The following is a 21,687-nucleotide window of genomic DNA, read 5'->3' on the forward strand; positions in this document are numbered from 1 at the left end:
TGACTGGTATAACTTTATTTACTGTCGTTTCTTGTTATATTTTAGATATTTTTAAAGATTTTTTTTAAAAGCAAATGATGCTCTTTTGCTAAACGTGCCACAATTTTCGCTCTCCAGGATTCGCCACTCACTCAACCAAAACAACAGATTCGTCTGTCAGGTAACGCCACAAAAGAAAAGTAAACAAAGGTTTCGCCCTTTTGCTTTGGGTATATTTTTCAAGTATTTCAGGAAAAATGTTTTTAAAAACTGTTTTATCAATGTGAATCGTTTCAGATTTCAGTGCTGAATCGTTGGTCTAAAGAGCCTTTTAGAATGAGTTCGGTTCAGGTAATGATTAATTGAGCTTCGAAACAACCCAGAATCCCCGTGTGCAGACAGTGAAACTGGAGCAAATCCGATACAACGATTATCAAAAGTAAGAAGATAAGTGTTTTGGATCATCAAGATCAATTTTGTGAATTTTCTCGTTAGAATTCACTCATTGATGACGCAAATTACGTGGTTCTTAATATACATCGAAGCTGCAGCAAACAAAATATTGGCCCCTCGTGATTCGGTGAAAACTTGTTTTGATTTGTTTTGACTGGTTTTATTGTTTAGCCCTTTTGTTTTTTGCTTGTAAAAGTAATTAGTTTCTGTTTTTTTTAGATATTGGGGGGTGATTTATAAAAAGTTGTGTTCGCTTTACATGAATCTGGTGAAAACTTAGTTTGTTTACATCTAAGGGCTTCGCCCTTTTGAAAAGTCATTACTGATATTTTTAAAAAGTAACCGAAATTGAATTGAACATGTGAATATTTGACAAAATTCTCTCTAGTATGCCTTGAAATTAGAGTGTTCAGTCCAGTGCTGAAAATGTCAGGGGTCATGACGCGAAAATCGGCGACGCTGATACGAATTTTTGAGATCCATTCACTGAACCGCAAAACCGTGACATAAACATTGAGCAGCTGCAATGCGAGGCAGTAGTCAACCAACGCTCATTCGACGTTGCAAGCACACACATAAAGAAACAAGTTTTAACACAAAAAGTTCGTATTCATGCGTGGAAATGTAATTTTGAACATAAGTTATGGTTGTTTTAAGTGTTTTGCACAGTCTACAACCATTCAATTGTTTGAAAATAGTCAAAATAGTGTTTAAAGAGGATTTTACGAGTCAGTCATATGACACGAATTGAGTGAGTGTAGCTCATTTTTTCACGTCTCTCATTCTCCAGCAGCTGACCGGCACGAGTCAGTTGGCAGTGGTTGAACAGACACAGTAGGCTTACAGTCCCATGCTAGCAGTGAGCTGACATTTTGGTTTGCTTCATGTGTACGCTGGGTTGGAAACTTTTTGCAGGCCTGGTTCAGTCTTTTAACACAAGATCGTCAAAAACCAAGTTTCTCTGTTTTTTGTTGTCATACCAAGACTGTCAGGGCAAAAAGTAAAAAGTAAACAAACCCAAGATAGTAATATTGATGAGCACAATATAAATTCAAAAGGTTGAAATCTCATTTAGTCATTCCATTCCATTGCTTTTGATATGAGGAAAACTCACTTTTTGTGGTAAGTTTCGAACACTTTATGCAGTGTTGTGATTTGTACAGAGCATCTTTTTAACTTTTATCGTGGAGAGTTTCCCATTTCCCCTCAAACAAGTAGAACTACAAAACTGATAATTTGACATTTTTAAGATTCGTGTTGTAAATAATCCCAGTTGTCCCTGTCTCTAAGAACTTATGTAATTCCAGCACGTTTCCAGATCCCCCTTACCTCGATGTACACGGTGCTGCTCGGGTTGAAGGTGTCGTTTACCCGGTGCAGCGTGATGTTGATGTGCGGCACCGAGTGCAGCAGTTCCACCAGGAACGGCGTCGCTGGTTGCTCCATGGTTCCCAGACTTCTTCTTCTTCTTTGGCACGCACAACAATACGCACTTCCGGTTTCCGGCGGCGGATGCTGGAACAGACACTCGCACTAGCTCGCCTCTCTCTCTTTCTTTCTTTCTCTCACTGCCGACGACTGACTAGCTCCGGTCACAGACTCCGATCACAAACATGGACACTCTTCTTCCTTCCTAAAGACGATCCATGGCCACGGGACGGGATTTTCTTCTTTCACGGAAGTGCCACTTTTTTCATTGATTTTTCACTCGAAAAAACTTCATCTTCCCGGGGAGATTCTTCCGCGTCGTCAAATTACTTCCCAGGACACGCACTCCCGACTGTGTGTGGACACTTTGGCACCGGGTTAAGAGGAACTTGGCCCCGGGGCGCACTCGACTCTCTCTCGCTCACTCTGCTGTGTATTTGTGGAAAGGGCGCCCCCTCCTCCTCCGGTCTTCTTGCGGACTTTTCCTTCTTCGACAGCCGCGGCGCGGCACTTTAATCGATACACACAACACACCCCTTCAGAGAGGGAAAAAGAACCCACCTTGGAAGGTTCGTCGTTTAACCCCACCGTGAACACTCCACACCTTCAATCCAGCCGTTGTCGCGCGTCTGCTCCAACTTCAACTCCCCTCTATTTCTTTGAATTCTCAAGCACTCGTAGCAGGCGGCGACGACCTCACTCTCGTCTTCCGGTATCCTAGACCATAACTCCTCCCCAAACACGCAAGGATCCCGAGTAACCCCGCAAAGGATCCTTCAAACACACCCTATTCCAGCAGGCCACAGCTTCTTCTGGTCCTCGCCTGCTTCGTCCCCTTTTTTCAGGACACCACCAAAATTTTCACCACCTTCCTGCGACTTTCCGTCGTAGTTTTTCCAGTATGGCCATTTTCCCCCGGTCAGGACTTCATCCGCGGTGACGCAGCTTTGGGTACGGGCCAATCCCCTTGGGAGCACACACAGACACAGCGACGGCGACGGGAACGACCGACCGACCGACCGACGAGCCACGGATCTCTTCTTCCGGTTCCGACGGGAGTTCAACTTGGAATCTGCCGCTGGTGCGTTCTGAGACTTGCTGCTGGGTCGCTGCGCGTGGAAGAAACAAGGGAGAGAGTTATGTTAGAGAGAGCGAGAGAGTGATTGGAGTGCGCTCAGAGAAGAGCGGTGGGGTGTTGGGAGAGTAGAGTAGGGTTACCGTAAGTTGTGTGTAAATTTACTGAGATTTTTTGCCTTCCTCACCTTACTGAGGAAAGGCTATAAAATCACTCGAAAAATGAACTTCTTAATTTGACTACCTAGACCCACCTTCACGTATACCTATCGACTCAGAATCATGTTCTGAGCAAATGTCTGTGTGGATGTGTGTAGGTGGGTGGACAAAAAAAATGTCACTCGATTATCTCCAGACTGGATGAACGGATTTTGACCATATTGGTCTCATTCGATCCGTCTTGGGGACCCATAGGTCTCTATTTAAAATCAGCAAGTTTAGTTAAGTACTTCAAAAGTTATGCTAAAAAAAACGATTTTGGCGAATGTCCGGAAGATTGTAAAAAGGGTGGTTTTTTGCAAGAAAACCTAGCATGTTATACATTTTCAGAAAGGTATTAAAAAGACCTTTCCAATGAGTCCAAAACATTGAAGATCTGACAACCCTATCAAAAGTTATTAGCACTTAAGTGTTATTTATACACTTTTTGGAGGCCGGATCTCATATATTCTGATGAAAACTTCGTCCGGATCTATCATGCAACCCATTGTTAGATGGGTAATCAAAAAACCTTTCCAACGAGGCCAAAACATTGAAGATCTGACAACCCTATCAAAAGTTAGGAGCACTTAAGTGTTATTTATACATTTTTTCGAGGCCGGATCTCAGATATTTCCCTGAAAAAGAAGTCCGGGTCCGTAATGAGACCCTTCGTTAATTAGATAGTTCAAAGACCTTCCAAATGAGCCTAAAACATCCATGATCTGATTACCCTATCAAAAGATATAAGCACTTGAGTGTTATTTATACACTTTTTGGAGGTCGGATCTCATAATTTTTGATGAAAATGATGTCGGGGTCCATCATGCAACCCGCCGTTAGTCAGATAATGAAAGACCATTCAAATGAGCATAAAACAAGATTTGATAACCCTATCAATAAGACGAAATTAGACGGAAAAGACGGTTAAGCACATTTTGTTTTATTTACAACATTACGTAGAAATGCAATACAAATGAAACATTGACTCTTTTTGTGGTGAAAAATAGTCCCGCATTACTGTTGGGAACCAGGATCCGACTATGAGTGCCTCCAAGAGAGGTCATTCAAGGAGGCGATTGAAATTTTCTTCGTTTGAAAGGAGCCATCCTTTAATGAGGCGGTACTCATTTTTTTTGCCAGGGGGCAACTCGCGGCATGATAAAATTTATTCAAACGAAATTTGGATTCGAATATCCTTTACAAAAAAAATACTTTTTGCATTGTTGTGCAAAATATATATATATATATATTTAAATATTAAAAAAAATATTAAAAAGATTTTAAACACAAAAACAAAATTTAAATGTTTAAAAAAATAAATATTAAGTCATTTTCATTTCGTTATTCTACGAAATTCTAAGTTTCTGAAAATAAATATTTATTGCTCTTTAATTTCTAATTTCTTGACTCATTTTGAGACATTTTTTGAACTGAAAATTTGTTCTGGAAAAATAAGTTTTTGCTTATTTATTTATTTTAAAAATAATAGAAAAAAAAACTTCAATGTGAAGTACATAGTTGAGCAACTCAAAGAATTTTATACTTAGTGTCATTTTGTTCATTTTTAGACAACAATCCAGGTTTTTTTTCATAAATTTCACAATTTTATTAAATCGATAATTTTGTTTTCTTGCACCATTGAAAAAAAACAGCAGGTTTATAATATAAGAACATTCTTCATTTTTGAATTTATTGTTATTTTTAAACTCAAAAGTTTAAAAATATCAAGTTAGAAATTATAAGAATTAAATTCAAACATGAAGAATGTTGTTATAATATGTTAAAATTTGATCGCAAGCTATTTTTTTAATTCAAACAATCAATTTATTAATTTAATATTCCATGAACAGCCTCAAGGGCCGGTCATAGAACTATTTTGAAAAACCGTTGCGGGCCGGATAAAACGGCTTCACGGGCCGGACGTTGGGCAGGCCTGGTGTAGGGATTAAGGATCCAATTATGAGGAAGGCACTAACCACCTAAAGGTGGATTAAGCAACGTTTTTTGAAATAAATTCTTTGAGCTTTTATTATATTAAGGTAAACAAAACAGGTACATATCTGGTTTTGTTTTTGTTTTTTTTTTTTGAAAAGGTCCAATAAACCAAATTTCTATTTTTTGCTTTTTGGGTGTTTTTGAAACCGCATTGAGTCAGAGGTATTAAAAACCACCGAAAAAGCAAAAACTGAAAATTTGGTTTATTGGACCTTTTCGAAAATAAACTCTAGATATATGTTTCCACACAACACACTGCGCAGTAAAAAAAAATCATGGTAATATTACATCTGGAAAGGGGTACATCATTTATGTAAGAAATAATGTGTAATTTTACCTCTGAAAATGTGCAATTTTATACGGACTCCGGACTGTGATAGATGACTTCTCGGCCTAACAACAACTAAGGCCGGGACCGACGTTTTACTCCGCTGGATTCCTGAAGCAGATGGGAATCGAACCCATGATCATCCGCTTACAAAGCGGACAGCGTAACCATTCGGCCACGCCTACATTATGTGTAAATGTGTAAATTCGCCACTATTTTAATGTTGTGGCACTTTTTTTCAGTCTAAATTGAGGTAATATTACACCATAAAAGAGGTAATTTTACACCGACAAATTTGACATCTTCCAAATTTACACAATTTATTACTGATTGTGTACCACCCACCACAATTATAACCATTAAAAATTGCAACTGCAAAAATGTTCGTAAAAATAAGATCAAACTTTGAGGCAAAAACTGTTCCAATATTCTTTATTCATGATAACAGTTATGCTTTTATCAAAATAAACATATTTTTCTAATCCGTGGTCGCATCAGAACGAGTTTTTTAAGCTAAAAAGCTCTCCGATCTTGTAATTTTTTTTTGAAATTGTTTGGTAAACGATTATTTTTAAATTGTTTACAAATGATTGCACATATTTTCAGAATATAATTGTCTATTTATAAAATATAATAAACAATCCTGAGAAAATATTGAATTTTAAATTTAACTAATAAATTTAAATTAAATTAAAATGTGTTCTTAGTAAGTTTCCAAACATTTTTATTTAGGATTCAAAATCAAAAAATTAAATGTTTCATTATTTGCCGATAGGTAAACATTTCTATAAAAAATCTCAGAGATCAGTAAGTAAGCTTTGAGTAATTCTCCAAAATTACGGCAGTCGATAAATTTTGTGTGTTTTTTATTTACCTTGAACTTTTTTTTCCGTATGACAGAAGCAGCAATTTTTCGTCATTGGTTCGTCCATACAAATTTGACAGCAAAAATGGTATCAAAATATTTTTCGGCAAAATTTTACATCTACATAAAACACTCTATTTTTTTTTATTTTCATTATTTTAAAGAGGATTAAAAAAATGCAATTTTAGGTGTAACTGACCAAGGGCTAACAATATTTCGTCGCCGTCGTGCTAACTTGTCGTACGTGCATTTTGGACCAAATTGAGTTAAGAACGCCATTTTGTGCAGCTCACAATGCCTCACCTTTTGACCTTCACAGATCCCCAAAATTCGATTTCAATCCTGAGATATTCAATAAAAACCAAAAAAGCTCCGCGGATTTTTGTCACTTTTCATACGAAAGAAGTTTCAATCTTGTCGTGCTATCTTGTCACTCCCTGAAAATTTAGGTAAGTGCGACAATTGACCAAAGGGATTGCAGGTCAGGATGCGTTTGACGCACGTACAAGTAAGACTACCGTAAACATTTGTAATTATAACTCGGGACTCCAGCAACCAATTTCAACCAAACTTCGGGGCAACGCACTGAATGGTCAACCAAACAAAACGTGTTATTCATTGTTTACATTGCGTGCTCTCGTTTTTGTTTATTCAAGGTCAAACATTAAAACGCGTTTTTCTCGGAACGTCGAAATGGCGGATGCGACATGATAGCACGACAGCGTCGATTTGGTGATGTCGCCATTGTTTGAAAAAAAAAACAAATATTTTCGAAAAACTTAGAAAAAAACGGTCGAAAACAAGATCAATTTAGAAATTTTGATATACATAAGGTCGATGCAAATATTTTTCAAAGTTTTAGTCCCTCGGCTCTGCCCGAGGTCGAGGGGGGGGCAAAAAAAATTAAATATTGAAATAACATGCGATAGTTTCAACATTTGCATGGGAAAAGTGTTTTAAAATGAATTTTACACTAGTTCAGTTGTTTTACAATCATTTGTTTTCAAAAAGTGTAAGATTCGACAAAAACAAAAAAAACTTAGCGAAAAAAACTTTTTGCGATAATAAACATCAAAAATTTTCAAAAATTCAAACGATTTTTAAATCAACCCAAACTTGCTAAAAATGATTCTAAACGCAGAGGAATGCATTTTAAATTGATTTCAGCTGGTTGCGCTTAAATTTTCATTGAAATTTTGAAGTTTCTTGAAAAATATTTTTTTGCCCTCTGATTTTTCGGCCCAACTTTGAAGGGGGGGAGACAAAAACTTCAAATAAAATTTGTACCAACCTAAAAAGCAAAGCAATCCACTTTAACGACCCCCGGGTCTTTTGTGGTCTCTGTTGCAAGTTCCTACTCATTTCTAGGCGTCCGTAGGTTATGTGTGGTGAGTCACCTAAAACCTCTTTTACGCAAATGGACCGACGTTTTACTTCCCCATCCGATAGAAGGCTTGGTCAGGCAAATTTCGTCTCGAAAAATGCCACCGGGTCCGTCTGGGATTGAACCCAGGCCATACTGGGGTGAGAGACTACCACGCTAGCCACTACGCCACCGGACCCGGCCAACCTAATCGAATTGAAATCAAAAAGAAATTTTAAAGCAATATTGATCATGTGCACCGTTTTGAGGTAAATCCAGCTAATAAATGATTTTTGCGAAAATTTTGCATGTTTTTGTTGTTGAATTTTGGAAAAAAAACATTTTAAAGATTCCAGAAAATTTTCTATCATTTAGTCTCAAAATTGTTGGAGTTTGTATCTCTAGTTGCAAAAACCTGCCGATTTGCTATGTCAAAAAATTAAAATACGTGAAATTTTCTAATCCTTCCGATCAAACATATATTTTTTAATGATACGCTCAAGTCTAACTTTTGAAAAAAAAAAAATTATTAAAAACATAAAATAGACAAAAAGAAAAGGATATCGGCTTCGGAAAATTTAAATTCAGATTCTCGAATCACGAAAGAAAAACATTCTTTGTCTAATTTTGATTGTTGCGCTTAAGTGTGATCCTATAACTATTCTTTAAAGTGATTAAAAAATTCTAAATCCAAGATGGCGGCCAAAATGGTGGTGATAAAATGTTGAGAAAATGCTTTTTGTTACTTTAATAGGCAATAAATCATTCAAATTTGACTAAAATGAGGTCAAAGCAATCGAATTGGATGTTTAAAGAAGAACACTTCTAGAGTTTTTTTTTTTTTGAATAGGTCCTATAAAAATATGAAAGGCAATATTTTATTGGACCATGGACCTTTTAAAAAAAAACTCTGGACATTTAGGAAAAAAAATCTGCAAATATTAATAAATAAATAAATAAATAGTTCAATTGAAATTGTATTTCTCTTCTTAATTTTAATTTTTCAAAACGCATATAGAAATATTGTTTCACATAGGGTAAGTATTTCTATTATCTTTGGCCATGAATAACAGCTTTCAAAAAGTGATTTTGACTATTTCAAAGTAATAAATAGTTCAAATCTCGATTAAATTTTCAAAAGGCCCTATCTGCATAGGAAACCCATGAGGGATAGGTTGTTTTTTAAATTTAATCTAATAATAAAAGTTAGCAAACAATTTCTCTATTCCGTAGTAAATTTTCAATAGGGCGTAACCTTTGATGTAAAGTAAGTAAAATATCCCATGTCCCATGAAGAGCATCGGGGCCGCATTTATAAAGCGGACTAGTGGTGATTTATTTCAAAACTTAATGTTTACATCCCATAAATCGCCTTTTTAAGGTGTCCCTGATAAGGTTCAGCTTGTGACGATGCACTACCTTCCCTTTACTAAGCAATCGAATCCAGAAGGGATACGGTCACCAGTTGTATTAGTCCGAGCCGAGATTTGAGCTCCGATCTACCGCTTACAAGCGGAAGCGTTACCACTATGCTACGTGGCTCGGTTACTTGGACTTGGATGTAAACAAGCAGCCTATCCTACTCACACTTAAGTTGATCTATCACTAGAGCAAAAGGGATGGACTATTTGTTAACATTCAAGGTTTCGCCCTTTTGAAAAAGTACTACGGTATTGTCGATGTTTCTCAAAATGGCATTGAAGTTTAATTATTGAAACAATACAGAGTTTTAAAATATTTTCAAAATGCTCAGAATTTGCAAACAAACCGTGTGCTTTAAATGCTGTGCGAATTCCTAACCATCATTGTTCGAAAAGTGCAAAATGGTTTACAACACGACAGTAAATTTCGCATCGTAAGCATCCATTTGAAACCGCTTAGAAAAAACGCTAAATAATTAATGCAACCCGAGATGTATCCCCCTAGTTTTGACAAACATAAAACAAACATTGGCACCCCGTGATTCACTCTCCAAATACACCCGCGCGAGAGTTTCGCTACTGTTCCTCAAAGAGAAGAGAGAGAGAGAGCAACAACTCCCATAATCTATGCTCGATCTATGCTGCTATGATGATGCCCCCTCTCTCTCTTTGTTGGCAACACTTACACTCACACAAGCGAACACGTTTCCTCGCCTACTTGGCCACAGCAAAACTGCACAAGATTTGTATGTGATAAAAACAGCCTACTTTTCAAGTGTCTGATGTTTATGCGAGATTCGCGAGGTTCCTTTCCCAAATCTTGATGTACTTTGCGGTAAAAGTACGATATTTTGCAGTTGTTAGTTGGTTTTATTATTTTCTAACAAGAGCAAAAAGCCTTAATCAAAAACGCACGACACTCGTCCCGAGCAACCGAACCTGCACACGATGCCAACTGAACTGAACCCGATCGAACTTTGACAGCTTCCTTCTGTTTAGCGAGAGAGAGAGAGCATTTCAGATTTTCTGTGTGAGATTGGCCCTTTTGGCGTTGTCTCAAACGTCCTCTCTCGTCCGCTCTCCCCGACGACATGTCCAAACCCGTCACTGCGTGCCTAAAACATAATGTTTGTCAACATGGAAGCAGAACGTCGGAGGTCGGAAACCAACACGGGCGCAAAAGTAACGGCGATTGCACCAATACCAACAGGGTAAAGTGCAGGCCATTGACGTCACGCGCTGGGTGTTTGTTGTTTTGACACATTCTCCCAAGAGTGGTCGAGCTGGGCGCGTGCGCAATGAGCAAGTCATACACGGGCGTCGAGCTTGAACAACTGCTCGAAACAGCTCGAAACGTGCGGGTTTGGGGCTGTTGACGCTAGATGGTGCTGTCAAATGAGTCAAGCTTGATGAGGGTTATGGTAGAGCGAAAGTTCTTTCAACTTTGCCGTTATGTTATGGTTGGAATGGAGATATCAATGGTAATAACTTGACACCGATTGACCTTCATATAAATCGAAAAATCTAACCTAAGAAAACCTTGAAGCAAATTAAGAAGGTCAACTTAAGGGTCAGTTGCGCCGTTTCTTCTTTATCATACCTTCACTACCTGAATATGAACCGTTCCATACCTCTACCTGTTTCTGCTTCATCGCCTTAATTGCCCTCTTCTCTTGGGCGATCCTCTATCGATCACTCTCATTTCGGCCACCGCATGGCGCCTCAAAGCTCTCAACCCAGCTCGGCTCATCAGCATTCAGTCGGGTTGTGATCGTCGAGGTGTTTACACGTTCACCAGTGCAGATTCTTAAGCTTAGCTGATAGTATACCGCAAGTTCCTGTGCGCGGGTTTTCGGAGGTCATCAGCGAAGGCCAGCAACCGCCGCCGTGTGTTACGTGATCATCGCGAAAGGATCACCGCGAGGAGTGACCAGCTATGAAGCTGATCTGCCTTTGGGCGGTTGGGCTAATTGCCCTAGCTTCGCTAACAGGTAATCCGGTTTGTTGAATTAGAATAATTAGAATGACTCTCCAAATCAGCGTGCGATAGGTTGAGGAACTGGGATCAATAAATCACAAAATGCTTTGATTTGTGAGTTTTAGTTAGTGTTTGACAGATGCTTACCTTCCGCGACCTCGCTCAAGGCTAGTGATGCTGAAGGTGGGCAACTGTCAAACGCAGGGTTATTCGCCTAAAAGGTGCAATATGAGTTCCAAGAAGACAAATTGCCATGTTTACCTGTTTTCAGCAAAGGTCTTCGCGGATGATGTCATCCGCTCGATATCGCCAGCGATCTCGCGTCAACGAGAACCGCTTATAGTCAATTAAGCAATCGCATTTAAGATCAATTTTCGTGCCATCGATCGTAATTGATTCAATTTGCGCGTCGTTTAAAAATGCAAATGGGTTCTCCCCACGGGTGAAATTAAATCAATAAACAATTCCAGCTAATCAAGAAGTTCTGATTACTCCGTCATGCTGACCTTGATCTTTACCGGAGCGCACCCTAGTAACCTCCCTTATCTGCTCATTCACTTTCAGAGGCTCAATGGTTCGGCAGCGGCAAGAAGAAGGAAGAGAACCCGAATGTGGCCCTGCTGTCGTACGCTCCGGTTGATCCGGATTCGGTGCCACCGCCGCAACCGGTGACCACGTCGACTACGACGACCACCCCAGCGCCAACTACGACCAAAAAGAAGGGCTTCTTCGGAGGGCTGTTTGGCGGAAGTGGCAAGGAGAAGGAACCCAAGACTACTACGACGACGACGCCGAAGCCTACTACGACTACGCCGGTACCGACGACCAAGAAACCCAGCAGTGGTCTGTTTGGAGGCCTCTTCGGTGGAAGCAAAAAGGACAAGACCACGACCGAGACGCCAACCACGGCCAAGACTACCGCCAAAGGCGCAGTGACCGTTCCGACGACGACGGCGAAAACTGTCGGTGTCACGTCAACGGTGACTCCTACCACGACCAAGCAAGGTCTACCAATTGTACCGGCAGCCCCCACTGGAACTACCCCGAAGATCTCCACCGCCAAGGATGCCTTCCCAGCCCTTCCAACAGTCTCCACTACGGTCGCCTCCGCCCAGAAACCCCCGGCAATCCCTCCGAAACCAGTCGCCTCCACCCCCAAAACCCCAGAAGCATTCCCAGCGCTTCCACCAAAACCGGCCAGCCCCACCCCTTCCCCAGTCCCGACTTCAACGATCGCCAACGCGTGGAACAAACCCCTGCCAACACAACCCCCATCCCCAGCCGGTAAACCCGGCGTAAGCTTCGTCCCAACCCAAGCCCCCGCCCCGGGTTCCCCCACCAAGGGCACCACCCCTCGTTACAGCGAAGGACCGACCGCTTCCGATGACGAGCTGGCAACCCTGTCCGAGCAACTCTTCTCCAAGGAAAACACCAACCTGAACAAGCACGTGCGCGTCAACTACCAGCGCCAGACGCTGTCCTCCTCCTCCGTTGACGAAGCGCCGGAACCGTTCCTCTCGGTCGACGAGAAGCAGGTGTACGCGATGCCCACGATCGAGAAGATGCGCGCTCTGTTCAACAACTACGAGCTGGACACGATGGTCAACGAGTACGTGACGCCGATGGAGAAGAAGGAGGAAAACGATTTTGTCGACGCACTGCTCGCGACCAACGTGATGCGTTCGGCCATGCTGTTCCTGCAGAAGAAGGGCGTCGTCACGGCTGACCCGAAGACGCACCACGAACTGCTCAAAACCATCTGGTTCCAGCTGTACTCGCGTGGTAACGGCAAGATCGGAAGTTCCGGCTTCGAGCACGTCTTCCTCAACGAGGTCAGCAACGGCACGATGATCGGTCTGCACAACTGGGTCTACCTCTACGATCAGGAAAAGGCCGGCAACCTGGACTACCAGGGCTACATCAAGAAGCTGGACTTTGGAGGAGTAAGTTTACCTTTCGCCATAACCCATAAACCAAATATCTAACCTCCCCCACCCCCTTCTCAAACCAGCAAAAGGGCGAAATCGCCAAGGTGCGGCTCACGTTCAACAAGCTGATGAAGCCGTCCAACTCGCTGTTCGTGGGAACGTCGCCCGAGCTGGAGTTTGCCCTGTACACGGTGTGCTTCCAGATGCGGCCGGACACCGAGTGTCCGCTTGCGTACAACGGCAAAAAGTTCACCGTCAAGACGTTCACGTTCCGCTACCGCGGCAAGAACCTGATCGGCGGAGCCTGGCCGAACTTCTAAACTCGACTCGTCATGTTTATTTCATAAGAATTGTAACCGTTGATTGAAGAGACCATGTTTATAACAAAGTTCCGTGAAGCGTTTATTCAACCGAAGCATGCCATGAAAGGTGGACGTTCACTTCTTAGTTATTTCCTTATTACGTACTGATACTGATATGCTGCGCAATGTAAGCAGGCGCTGATCAAAGCAGGTCATCATTTTCGCAGAAGATCCTCCAAAAACAAGTATTTGTATCGACGTGGTAGCAAACTGAAATAAAAGATCAACCGTGAATTCAGCGTTAATTTTTACTGAAATCCTAAAATACATACTCAACTAGGATCGCCCAGCCAACGGCGAACCAGTCCGGAGCGAAGGCCTGTCGTTTGTTGGCGCGGATTGATCGAACAATGGACGCGGCTGCCACGGCGGGATCCACCACCGGGAGTTCCGAGAAGAAGCTGAAAAGTACGATGAACATATTAACATTCTTTAGCCATTTTTTACATTTGGGTGATTTCTCGGCTTCAACAGGATCAGGAAGCCAATTTTAGCATTACTTGTAAACCCTCTAAGACACAATTTTAAATGTTCAAAACTCTAAGGAAAGGAGAACTCTTGATTTTACAACCCGGACAGACGGTAATAACAAAATTCATGCCATTTTAATAACAAATACTGTTAAATAACATAAAATGTTATGGAATCTTCTTGAAAATCCATGTCATCCATCCAACTGTTATTAGGATGATAGAAATAACAAAAAATAATAACAAAGATTTGTTCGAAGAATAACTTAAAATGTTATTAGTCTGTTATTACAATAACAATCAAATAACAATCAAATAACAAAAAAAATCATTACGACAAATAATAAATCCTGTTATAAATAACATAATGTTATTCCCAAGTTATTTCCGTCTGCTCGGGAAACGTCAAAAAAACATTTATTTTTGATTAATATCCCCTGTTCTTTTCCTTTGTTTACTGAAAAAGTCACTTTTTTGAATAATTTTCCGAAAACCGCTTGAAATCGATACACAAAATGCATTCTGAGGAGTTCTCTATGATTTCGTTGATTTCGCAAATTTTGTCGCGATTTTTTTATTTCAATTTTTGATTTTGATGAAACTTTGTCCATACCCTCTTTACACGGAGCTCACACACACTACCAAACGATTGGTTTGATAGTAATTGTGTGTCACGAGTAAAAAGTGACAGTTCGTCACTTTTTAGTTTGTCAAACCAACCAGGTTCAAACCAAAAAGTGTCAAACGAAAAAGTGACAAACCAACTCGGGCAGGTGAAAATAACAGGGAGAATACCATTTCTATAACGAATCGACAATTAGGTCCTAAAATGAAGCTTCGATTGTTGATATTATTGTTTACAGCGATAAAGCTTATTTTTCTGATTACAATGAAATTGACAAGACAACATTTTTTCGATGGATCAACTATGGTCCCCTTGGAACGAGCAGTCAAGTAGGACCTTTTCTGTCAAGAAGGACCGCGAGGATAATTTTTCAAAATTGATTTAAAAATCCATTTAAACTCTTTGTTGTCGTACAAAGGGTCATTGTACTCAGAAAAATAAGCTTTATCGCTGTAAACAATAATATCAGCAATCTAAGCTTCATTTTAGGACCCAATTATCCCAAATCCTATTATTGAATTTTCTTATGGAATCGATCCATGCATAATAGTTCGATAACAAGTTATGTTATTATCATAACAACTTTTTGTCCCATCGATTTAGTAATGACAAATTGTGTTATCATAACGATGTTTGTTATTGATTGAAATTTTTTAATGAAATCTAATACCATTTTATGTGTTATTTCGGCTATGTTTTGTTATTTGTTTGTTTTGATTTTGTTGTCATTGGTTTGTTATTGCAAGAAAAAATAATAACAATGTCAGTTATTTTCAGTACGATTTTTCTGTTATTATCTGAGTTATTATAACAGCTAATCTGGGTATTTCAATAACATGTTGATATCTTGGTTCAACAGGTTTTGATTTTCTCGTGTTATTACCTATGAGTTATTAAATTGTTTCATAACCGGTGGTTGAGTGTACACGAAAAAATCCCCTTTTTAAACTTTTTATGACTATTAGTTGAATTCCATTTTTTTTGGATTTTCTTTTACATCTTTTAAGCCATGTTGCGTAATGGTGCAAAATCATGTTAAGGAGATATTAAAGAGATATGAATTTTTGAAAAAAAATTTTTTTTTTTGGAGGACATCAGTAAAAAAATATTTATATCTCGTTTTAAATCCTATTAAGCCTGTAATTTTAAACCGACGATATTTCAGAAACTATTGGGCAGATTTTAATGTAAAAAATTGCAACTTCTGCCACATTTTTTTTATCCTTTAAATAAAAGAAACAATTCACAGTTGTCCCTTTTGTCGAAGTTGCATAAAAATCGTGGGCTCACCTTCAAATTTGACTTTTAAACTTAAAAATCAAAAAATCTCATAAGAGTGACGTGTTTTTTTCTTTCAGTGTGTTTTTTTTCGGAAAACCCGTCAAATTTCCTGCAACTTTTTTTTTACCACTTTTTGATAGGACGCAACGGCTTCGAGATACAGCAATATTTAAATTACGAAATACAAAAATATTTAAAACACTTACGCCCTTCTCAAATGTCATTATCGAGTGTAACTGGCTCCATATACACAAAAATGGCATATATAAACGTAGGATAACATGTCTATAAAGTTTCATTGAAACCGGAGAGGGTCGAGAAAAAAGTACCAAAAAATTCCTGGTTTGGGCTGGAACTGCTCAATAACAAAAAAATCTAAATGTTCATATAAATTTTGGTAGACGATTTTTGCCAGTAAGAAGACAAACAATTTTGATACTTCAGAGCCGAGATAGATAATTGTGATTTATTAAGAGAAAAAGCGCCAATTTAGAATTGTGAAGTGATGTGATCAGAAAAATTTGGAGATATGTTCTTCTAGAATTATATTTTTCCATTGATATTTGACTTAATCTTTATAGAGAACGTTACATCACGTTCTGATCGCTTTTAAAATTTCGAAAAATCCCACTTTTTAAATTTGTGGGGGTATTAAGGGTTATTTAATAAAAAGAGAAACTACACTATTTTAGTACCATTTAGAACATATTTTTATTGCATACGAATTAAGGCATTTTTCCTGAAATTTGCTTCACTTTTGAAAGTGTCCAAAATAAGTGTTTTTACCCCTTTTGTAATGCAGAGCTTAATGTCAAAATATTAGGAAATATATAAAAAAAAAGTTTCATTTTGGAACACTAATTGCTAAGTTTTTGATTCAGACAGCATGTTTTTACAAGGGAGGAAGGGGTTAAAAATATTTTTTGCCGTACGTAATAAAAAACACACCAAAAGTGTTAATATCAACGTTGAAAGCAACCCAAAAAAAATGGTATGAAAATTATTAATTTTAGATGTTTATATCCCTCGATTCTGGCCAAAAAACAAAAAAAAATACAAACCAAAGTGTTAACATTTGAACGAAATAAAAGTGATTCAAAATGCATTTTACACCTGCCCAGTTGTTATGTAATCAATATATCTTCATATTGGAGTCACTAACGTTGAAAAATATTTGAAACGGCCTAGCCAAAAAAACCTACCCGGGCAGACACTCATAACAAAATTCATGCCATTTCGATAACAAATACACTCAACCCCCGGTGGTTGGCCATTTTTTCGTTTGACAACTTTTTAGTTATTACCCCGTTGTGTTGGTCAAAGTCAAACTAAAAAGTGACGAACTGTCACTTTTTAAACGGCGCTCACTCACACTTTCAAAACAACCGTTTGTTAGTGTATGTAAAAGGGGTGCCAAACTAAAAAGTGACCCCGTTCGTTTGACAACATTTGGTGTCAAACCATCGGGGTTTGAGTGTACTGTTAAAATAACAGAAAGTGTTATGGAATCTTCTTGAAAAATCCATTTTTGCACAAGAGTTTAATAACAGATTATGTTATCATAAAAAAAAATTGTTGTTGGTCTGATATTGGTGGAAGGCCAAAACAACTTTGAAATAACATTTTTTGTTATGGAAGAATACTTGCAACTGTTATTGGGATGATCGGATTAGTTGTTAAAATAACAAAAAAAATAATAACAAAGATTTATTCGAAGAATTACTAAAAGTGTTATTAGTCTGTTATTACAATAACAATACTTTAACAAAAAAATCATAGCAACGAATAACAAATCTTGTTATAAATATATAAATAAAAAACCACTAGCGTGCTCTGTGAGAAAGGTGGGGCAATAATATGGACGTTTTGAAAGTTACGTCATATATGGACACCCCCTGACAAAATTTAGAACAAATTTCTTAGGGAGGGTGGAGCAGTTGCCCCATGTTGCCCCACCCTGTGCACGCTAATGTAAATAACATAAAATGTTATTGAGTTATTTCCGTCTGCTCGGGTATGTTTTGAAAACTTTGTGTGCAAAGTTATTTTCGTTTAAGTATTTAAATATTTGATTTTGCATCTAAAAATTAGTTGTACAACTAATTTCATATGACCAAAATTTTAGATTTTCTAAAAATCATATTTTTTTTCGAATTATAACGCCTGTACCGTTCAATCATGGCCTTTCGAGGACACCCGAGACAGACACGAACAACGTAACAAAGTAAACAAAATAAGTCACTTTTCAAAACTTTTTTTTCTAAAATAACTCGTGAAGAATACATACATCAAAAAACGGACCCCGAAATCTTGCTCAGGGACAAAAGTTACCCCTTAGGACAATGTTTCACGCAAATCGAAGAGGGGTCGGGGAAACTTTTCCCGATTTCGTGTGAGTTGACGGAAAATTACCCAATTAAAAATCAAACATCTATTTGCAATTTTTCAACTAACTTGAACCACTTTTGGATATTTTCCTAGAACATGAAAAATATTTGTTTTGTATCGCCTAAAATTTAAAAATCAATGTAAAAAACATGAAACATTAAAAATTACTTAAAAATATAAAGTTCAAATTATATAAAAATGAAAACAAGACTGCATTAAACAAAATAAATTACTCACGGCATCTTCAGCACCGCCTCCACCAGCTCCCTGCGCGTGTTCAGCTGAAACGGAAAGATGGCCGTCGTCTTGACGGTGAGGGCCTGCCCCGCCAGCCGAATCTCGTCCCGCAGCTCCTCCATGAACCCGCGCACCGCATACTTGGTCGTGGTGTAGTGCCGCGTCAACCCCACCGGCAGCAGGGCCGACGCCGACGCGATCGTCACAATGTGACCCCGCTGGCGAGCGTACATCCCCGGCAGGAACGCGTTGACCGTCTGAAAGTTGGACAATTTTGACAATTTTGACAATTTTGACAATTTTGACAATTTTGACAATTTTGACAATTTTGACAATTTTGACAATTTTGACAATTTTGACAATTTTGACAATTTTGACAACTTTGACAATTTTGACAATTTTGTCAATTTTGAAAATTTTGACAATTTTGACATTTTTGACAATTTTGACATTTTTTGTCAATTTTGACAATTTTGACAATTTTGACAATTTGACAATTATGACAATTTTGACAATTTTGACAATTTTGAACCTACGTAGAAGTTGGCGAGAATGTTGACGTTCACCAGACGTTGCAGATTTTCCGGCACGTACTCATCCGACACGAGAAACGGGACAAGGCCGGCATTGTTCACGAGCAGATCCACCGGCGATCCCAGGTCGGCTTCTATGCGTTGGCGAAGATCGTTAACTTGATCGCAGCAGGCTACGTCAATCTGCAAGTAAGCGACGAAAGTAAAAGTGGCGTCAAGGCCATCTCTGATCTCACCGCACTTTGTAGGCCGCGGCTTTCACGCCGTAATATCTCAGCTCCAGCACGGTTCTCGTCGCTGCGTATTCATCCAAGTCGGCTATGACCACGTGGCAGCCATGTTTAGCCAACTCGATGGCGATGGCGCGGCCCAGTCCGTTTGCACCACCCGTGACCAACGCCGTCCAGCCGCGAATGTCTTTGGGATTCTTCCAACGCAAGAACTTTCGCGCCAACAGGTACAGCGTGTGGGGAATCAATTTCGTTACATAAATCAGCAATTTGGTAATGATCTTTAGCACGCGGACCGCGGTCATCAGCGGTGTTCGCTGTGGCAGCGGCAGGGCCGGATTGTACGGCAACTTATAGAACTCAACCAAACTACCCATCGCACGACCGATCAAAGACTGATTGCGAGTGGTGTACTAAGCCGAACTACACGGAGCGCAACGATGCATAAAACAAATTGCAATTGCAGCATGCTCGCGTAAACCAGTTTAAGGTTATGCGCCTACCCTCAAAAGTAAATTTTCTTGAGCGACCAGTAGTCACTTGCGATGATTCGACCGCTCGGTAAGCTACTCCACCAAACTACCCGCAAAATGATCCCCTCGGCCGACCCCGACTCCCGCGGCAGCCTGTACGAGTTCCAGCTGCAACCGTACAACCCGATGCCACCGGTTCCTCCCAAGTCGCTGTGGCAGCAGTTCAAACGGATCGTCTACTTCGTCGAGTTCCTGTTCAAAAGTGTCCCCCTGTGGCTACGAGTGTTCTCCAACTGGTTGTTTCCAAAGCCCCCGAAAATCATCACCAACTGGAATGCCCTGGTCACGGGAGGAGCCAACGGGATCGGCAGCGGAGTTGTGCTCGAGCTGGCCAAGTGCGGCTGCAACGTGATCATCGCCGACTTGGACGAGGTCAACGGGGAGCGGATCGTGCAAGAGCTGAAGAAAAAGTATCGCATCAAGGCCGGCTTCTACAGGGTAAGTAGGCCATGTCTTGCTGCTGTTCGCCTGTTATTAATTACCATGGCGTGCTTGGATCAGGTTGACGTTTCGGAGTACGACGAAGTCGTGCAGCTAGGACGCAAAATCGAGCACGAGTTTGGCCCCGTCGACATCCTGGTCAACAATGCGGGCGTCCTGCCCTTCTCCGTGTCCGACGAGTACTCGCCGGCGAATCTGCAACGCATGATGGACGTCAACATCCTGAGTCACTTTTGGACCGTCAAAACGTTCCTGCCGGGGATGTACGAGCGGCGCCGTGGTCACGTCGTCGGTTTGTCATCGCGGACCGCGTACGTTCCAACGGGGTACATGCGCAACTACGCCACCAGCAAGTACGCCGTGCGCGGGTTTATGGAGGAACTGCACGACGAAATCTACCACGCGGGGTACGAGGGAGAGGTTGTGACGACCTGCGTCTTTCCTGCCGTGATTGCCACCCGGAAGGAGTCGATTGGGACGCTGCTTTCGCTACCGTGAGTTTCGCTCGGTGAAAGCTTTTGTTTCCATATTAAATGTTTCCAATCTTCTTCAAGTGGATACTCCGAGATGGATGTTACCACCGTAGAGGAGTGTGGCAGGCAGATTGTGAACGCAATTCTACGCAACAAACGGAAGCTGTTCGTGCCGAATACCTTCCAAACGTGGCAGCTGGCGCTGTTTGAGTAATACTGTTTATTTTTAATTTCTTAAAATCAAAATTCTAATTTTTATGCTATTTTTATTCACAGAGATCTTCCGAGAAAAATTACCCGGCTCTTGAAAAAAGAGCTGTTTAAACGCTAAATTAAGCGTGAGAATTATTTCTGAACTGAAAATAAAATCAATTTCTGCATCCTTTCTACTTGAAAGATTAACAGATTGTTGTTGTTCATTCATTTATTGATGGCAGCTTTAACTTATAGATTGTCAAGGGAAACAGATTGGCCAATGTTTGACAGATTCAAACGCGCTGGACACCAACTCCCCTTTACGCCCAGCAAAACTGGTAGTGTTGCAAGCGCAAAACACACGTTGCCAGTGCCGATTTATTATGCATCGACCAATCTGTTTTCCCTAGGCAATCAGTACGGATTAAGACGTTTATTTTATTAGGTATTTATTTATTTATTTATTTTATAAAAATTAATAACAAATCTTTTTGATTGCATAAAAAGTTTCTAATATTTCTAAAAACAGATGAGAACCTTTAAAAAAATCAATTGTATGAAAATATTAATCAGAAATAAAAAAACAATAAATGATTTTGGCTGTAATATAATCACAAAATTATTTTTTATTATTCAATATTTTATAAAAATTATTAAAAAAAAAATCAAACAAGAACAATTTGCAGACATTTAAAAAATATTCAATGCATTTTCTCCGTGAACTATCCCTACTTAATTTCTTTTATTTAAGCTTTTAAAAAGTAAATACATTTAAAATCACTTATCTTTTCATTCATCATTGTTTATCCTGACTCGACCCGACTCGGATGATCGAGAAAAACATAGTATTTGTTGTCTTATATGAAAATATTGAATCAACATTTGTACTGTGTACCATCATCTGGG

At 39.7% G+C, this 21,687-nt stretch overlaps 3 protein-coding genes and 1 long non-coding RNA gene across 4 annotated transcripts; 2 read left to right on the forward strand and 2 right to left on the reverse strand.

Moving 5' to 3' along the window:
- Positions 1–1,991: 1,991 nt before the first annotated feature.
- On the reverse strand, positions 1,992–10,532 carry LOC128093717 (uncharacterized). The gene is made up of 2 exons (XR_008212697.1): positions 9,794–10,532; positions 1,992–2,969 (listed from the first exon to the last, which is right to left on the reverse strand). It is a non-coding gene; the product is annotated as an uncharacterized LOC128093717 (long non-coding RNA).
- Positions 10,533–10,851: 319 nt separating this feature from the next.
- On the forward strand, positions 10,852–13,401 carry LOC120419139 (endoribonuclease CG2145-like). The gene is made up of 3 exons (XM_039581742.2): positions 10,852–11,098; positions 11,650–13,028; positions 13,097–13,401. The coding sequence occupies exons 1-3, from the start codon at positions 11,044–11,046 to the stop codon at positions 13,331–13,333; spliced, it is 1,671 nt and encodes a 556-aa protein (XP_039437676.1). The 5' UTR covers positions 10,852–11,043; the 3' UTR covers positions 13,334–13,401.
- On the reverse strand, positions 13,391–19,574 carry LOC120419140 (uncharacterized oxidoreductase YoxD-like). Its single transcript, XM_039581758.2, has 5 exons — positions 19,151–19,574; positions 18,913–19,092; positions 18,377–18,633; positions 13,648–13,776; positions 13,391–13,585 (listed from the first exon to the last, which is right to left on the reverse strand). Exons 1-5 carry the CDS (start codon positions 19,514–19,516, stop codon positions 13,531–13,533), a joined length of 987 nt encoding a protein of 328 aa, XP_039437692.1. The 5' UTR covers positions 19,517–19,574; the 3' UTR covers positions 13,391–13,530.
- On the forward strand, positions 19,552–20,868 carry LOC120419141 (uncharacterized oxidoreductase YoxD-like). Its single transcript, XM_039581774.2, has 3 exons — positions 19,552–20,110; positions 20,174–20,607; positions 20,668–20,868. Exons 1-3 carry the CDS (start codon positions 19,685–19,687, stop codon positions 20,798–20,800), a joined length of 993 nt encoding a protein of 330 aa, XP_039437708.1. The 5' UTR covers positions 19,552–19,684; the 3' UTR covers positions 20,801–20,868.
- Positions 20,869–21,687: the final 819 nt, after the last annotated feature.

The sequence above is a fragment of the Culex pipiens genome, unplaced genomic scaffold (genome assembly GCF_016801865.2).
Source record: "Culex pipiens pallens isolate TS unplaced genomic scaffold, TS_CPP_V2 Cpp_Un0008, whole genome shotgun sequence".
NCBI lineage: Eukaryota > Metazoa > Arthropoda > Insecta > Diptera > Culicidae > Culex > Culex pipiens.

Coding starts and splice junctions, on each gene's coding strand:
- LOC120419139 (XM_039581742.2), top strand. CDS start 11,044: ATGAAGCTGATCTGCCTTTGGGCGGTTGGGCTAATTGCCCTAGCTTCG. Junction 11,099..11,649: donor TGCCCTAGCTTCGCTAACAG/GTAATCCGGTTT, acceptor ATTCACTTTCAG/AGGCTCAATGGTTCGGCAGC. Junction 13,029..13,096: donor AGAAGCTGGACTTTGGAGGA/GTAAGTTTACCT, acceptor TTCTCAAACCAG/CAAAAGGGCGAAATCGCCAA.
- LOC120419140 (XM_039581758.2), bottom strand. CDS start 19,516: ATGGGTAGTTTGGTTGAGTTCTATAAGTTGCCGTACAATCCGGCCCTG. Junction 13,777..18,376: donor GAGGCGGTGCTGAAGATGCC/GTGAGTAATTTA, acceptor CGTACTTTTCAG/CTTCTTCTCGGAACTCCCGG. Junction 13,586..13,647: donor GGCTGGGCGATCCTAGTTGA/GTATGTATTTTA, acceptor CTTTTATTTCAG/TTTGCTACCACGTCGATACA.
- LOC120419141 (XM_039581774.2), top strand. CDS start 19,685: ATGATTCGACCGCTCGGTAAGCTACTCCACCAAACTACCCGCAAAATG. Junction 20,111..20,173: donor TCAAGGCCGGCTTCTACAGG/GTAAGTAGGCCA, acceptor TGCTTGGATCAG/GTTGACGTTTCGGAGTACGA. Junction 20,608..20,667: donor GGGACGCTGCTTTCGCTACC/GTGAGTTTCGCT, acceptor ATCTTCTTCAAG/TGGATACTCCGAGATGGATG.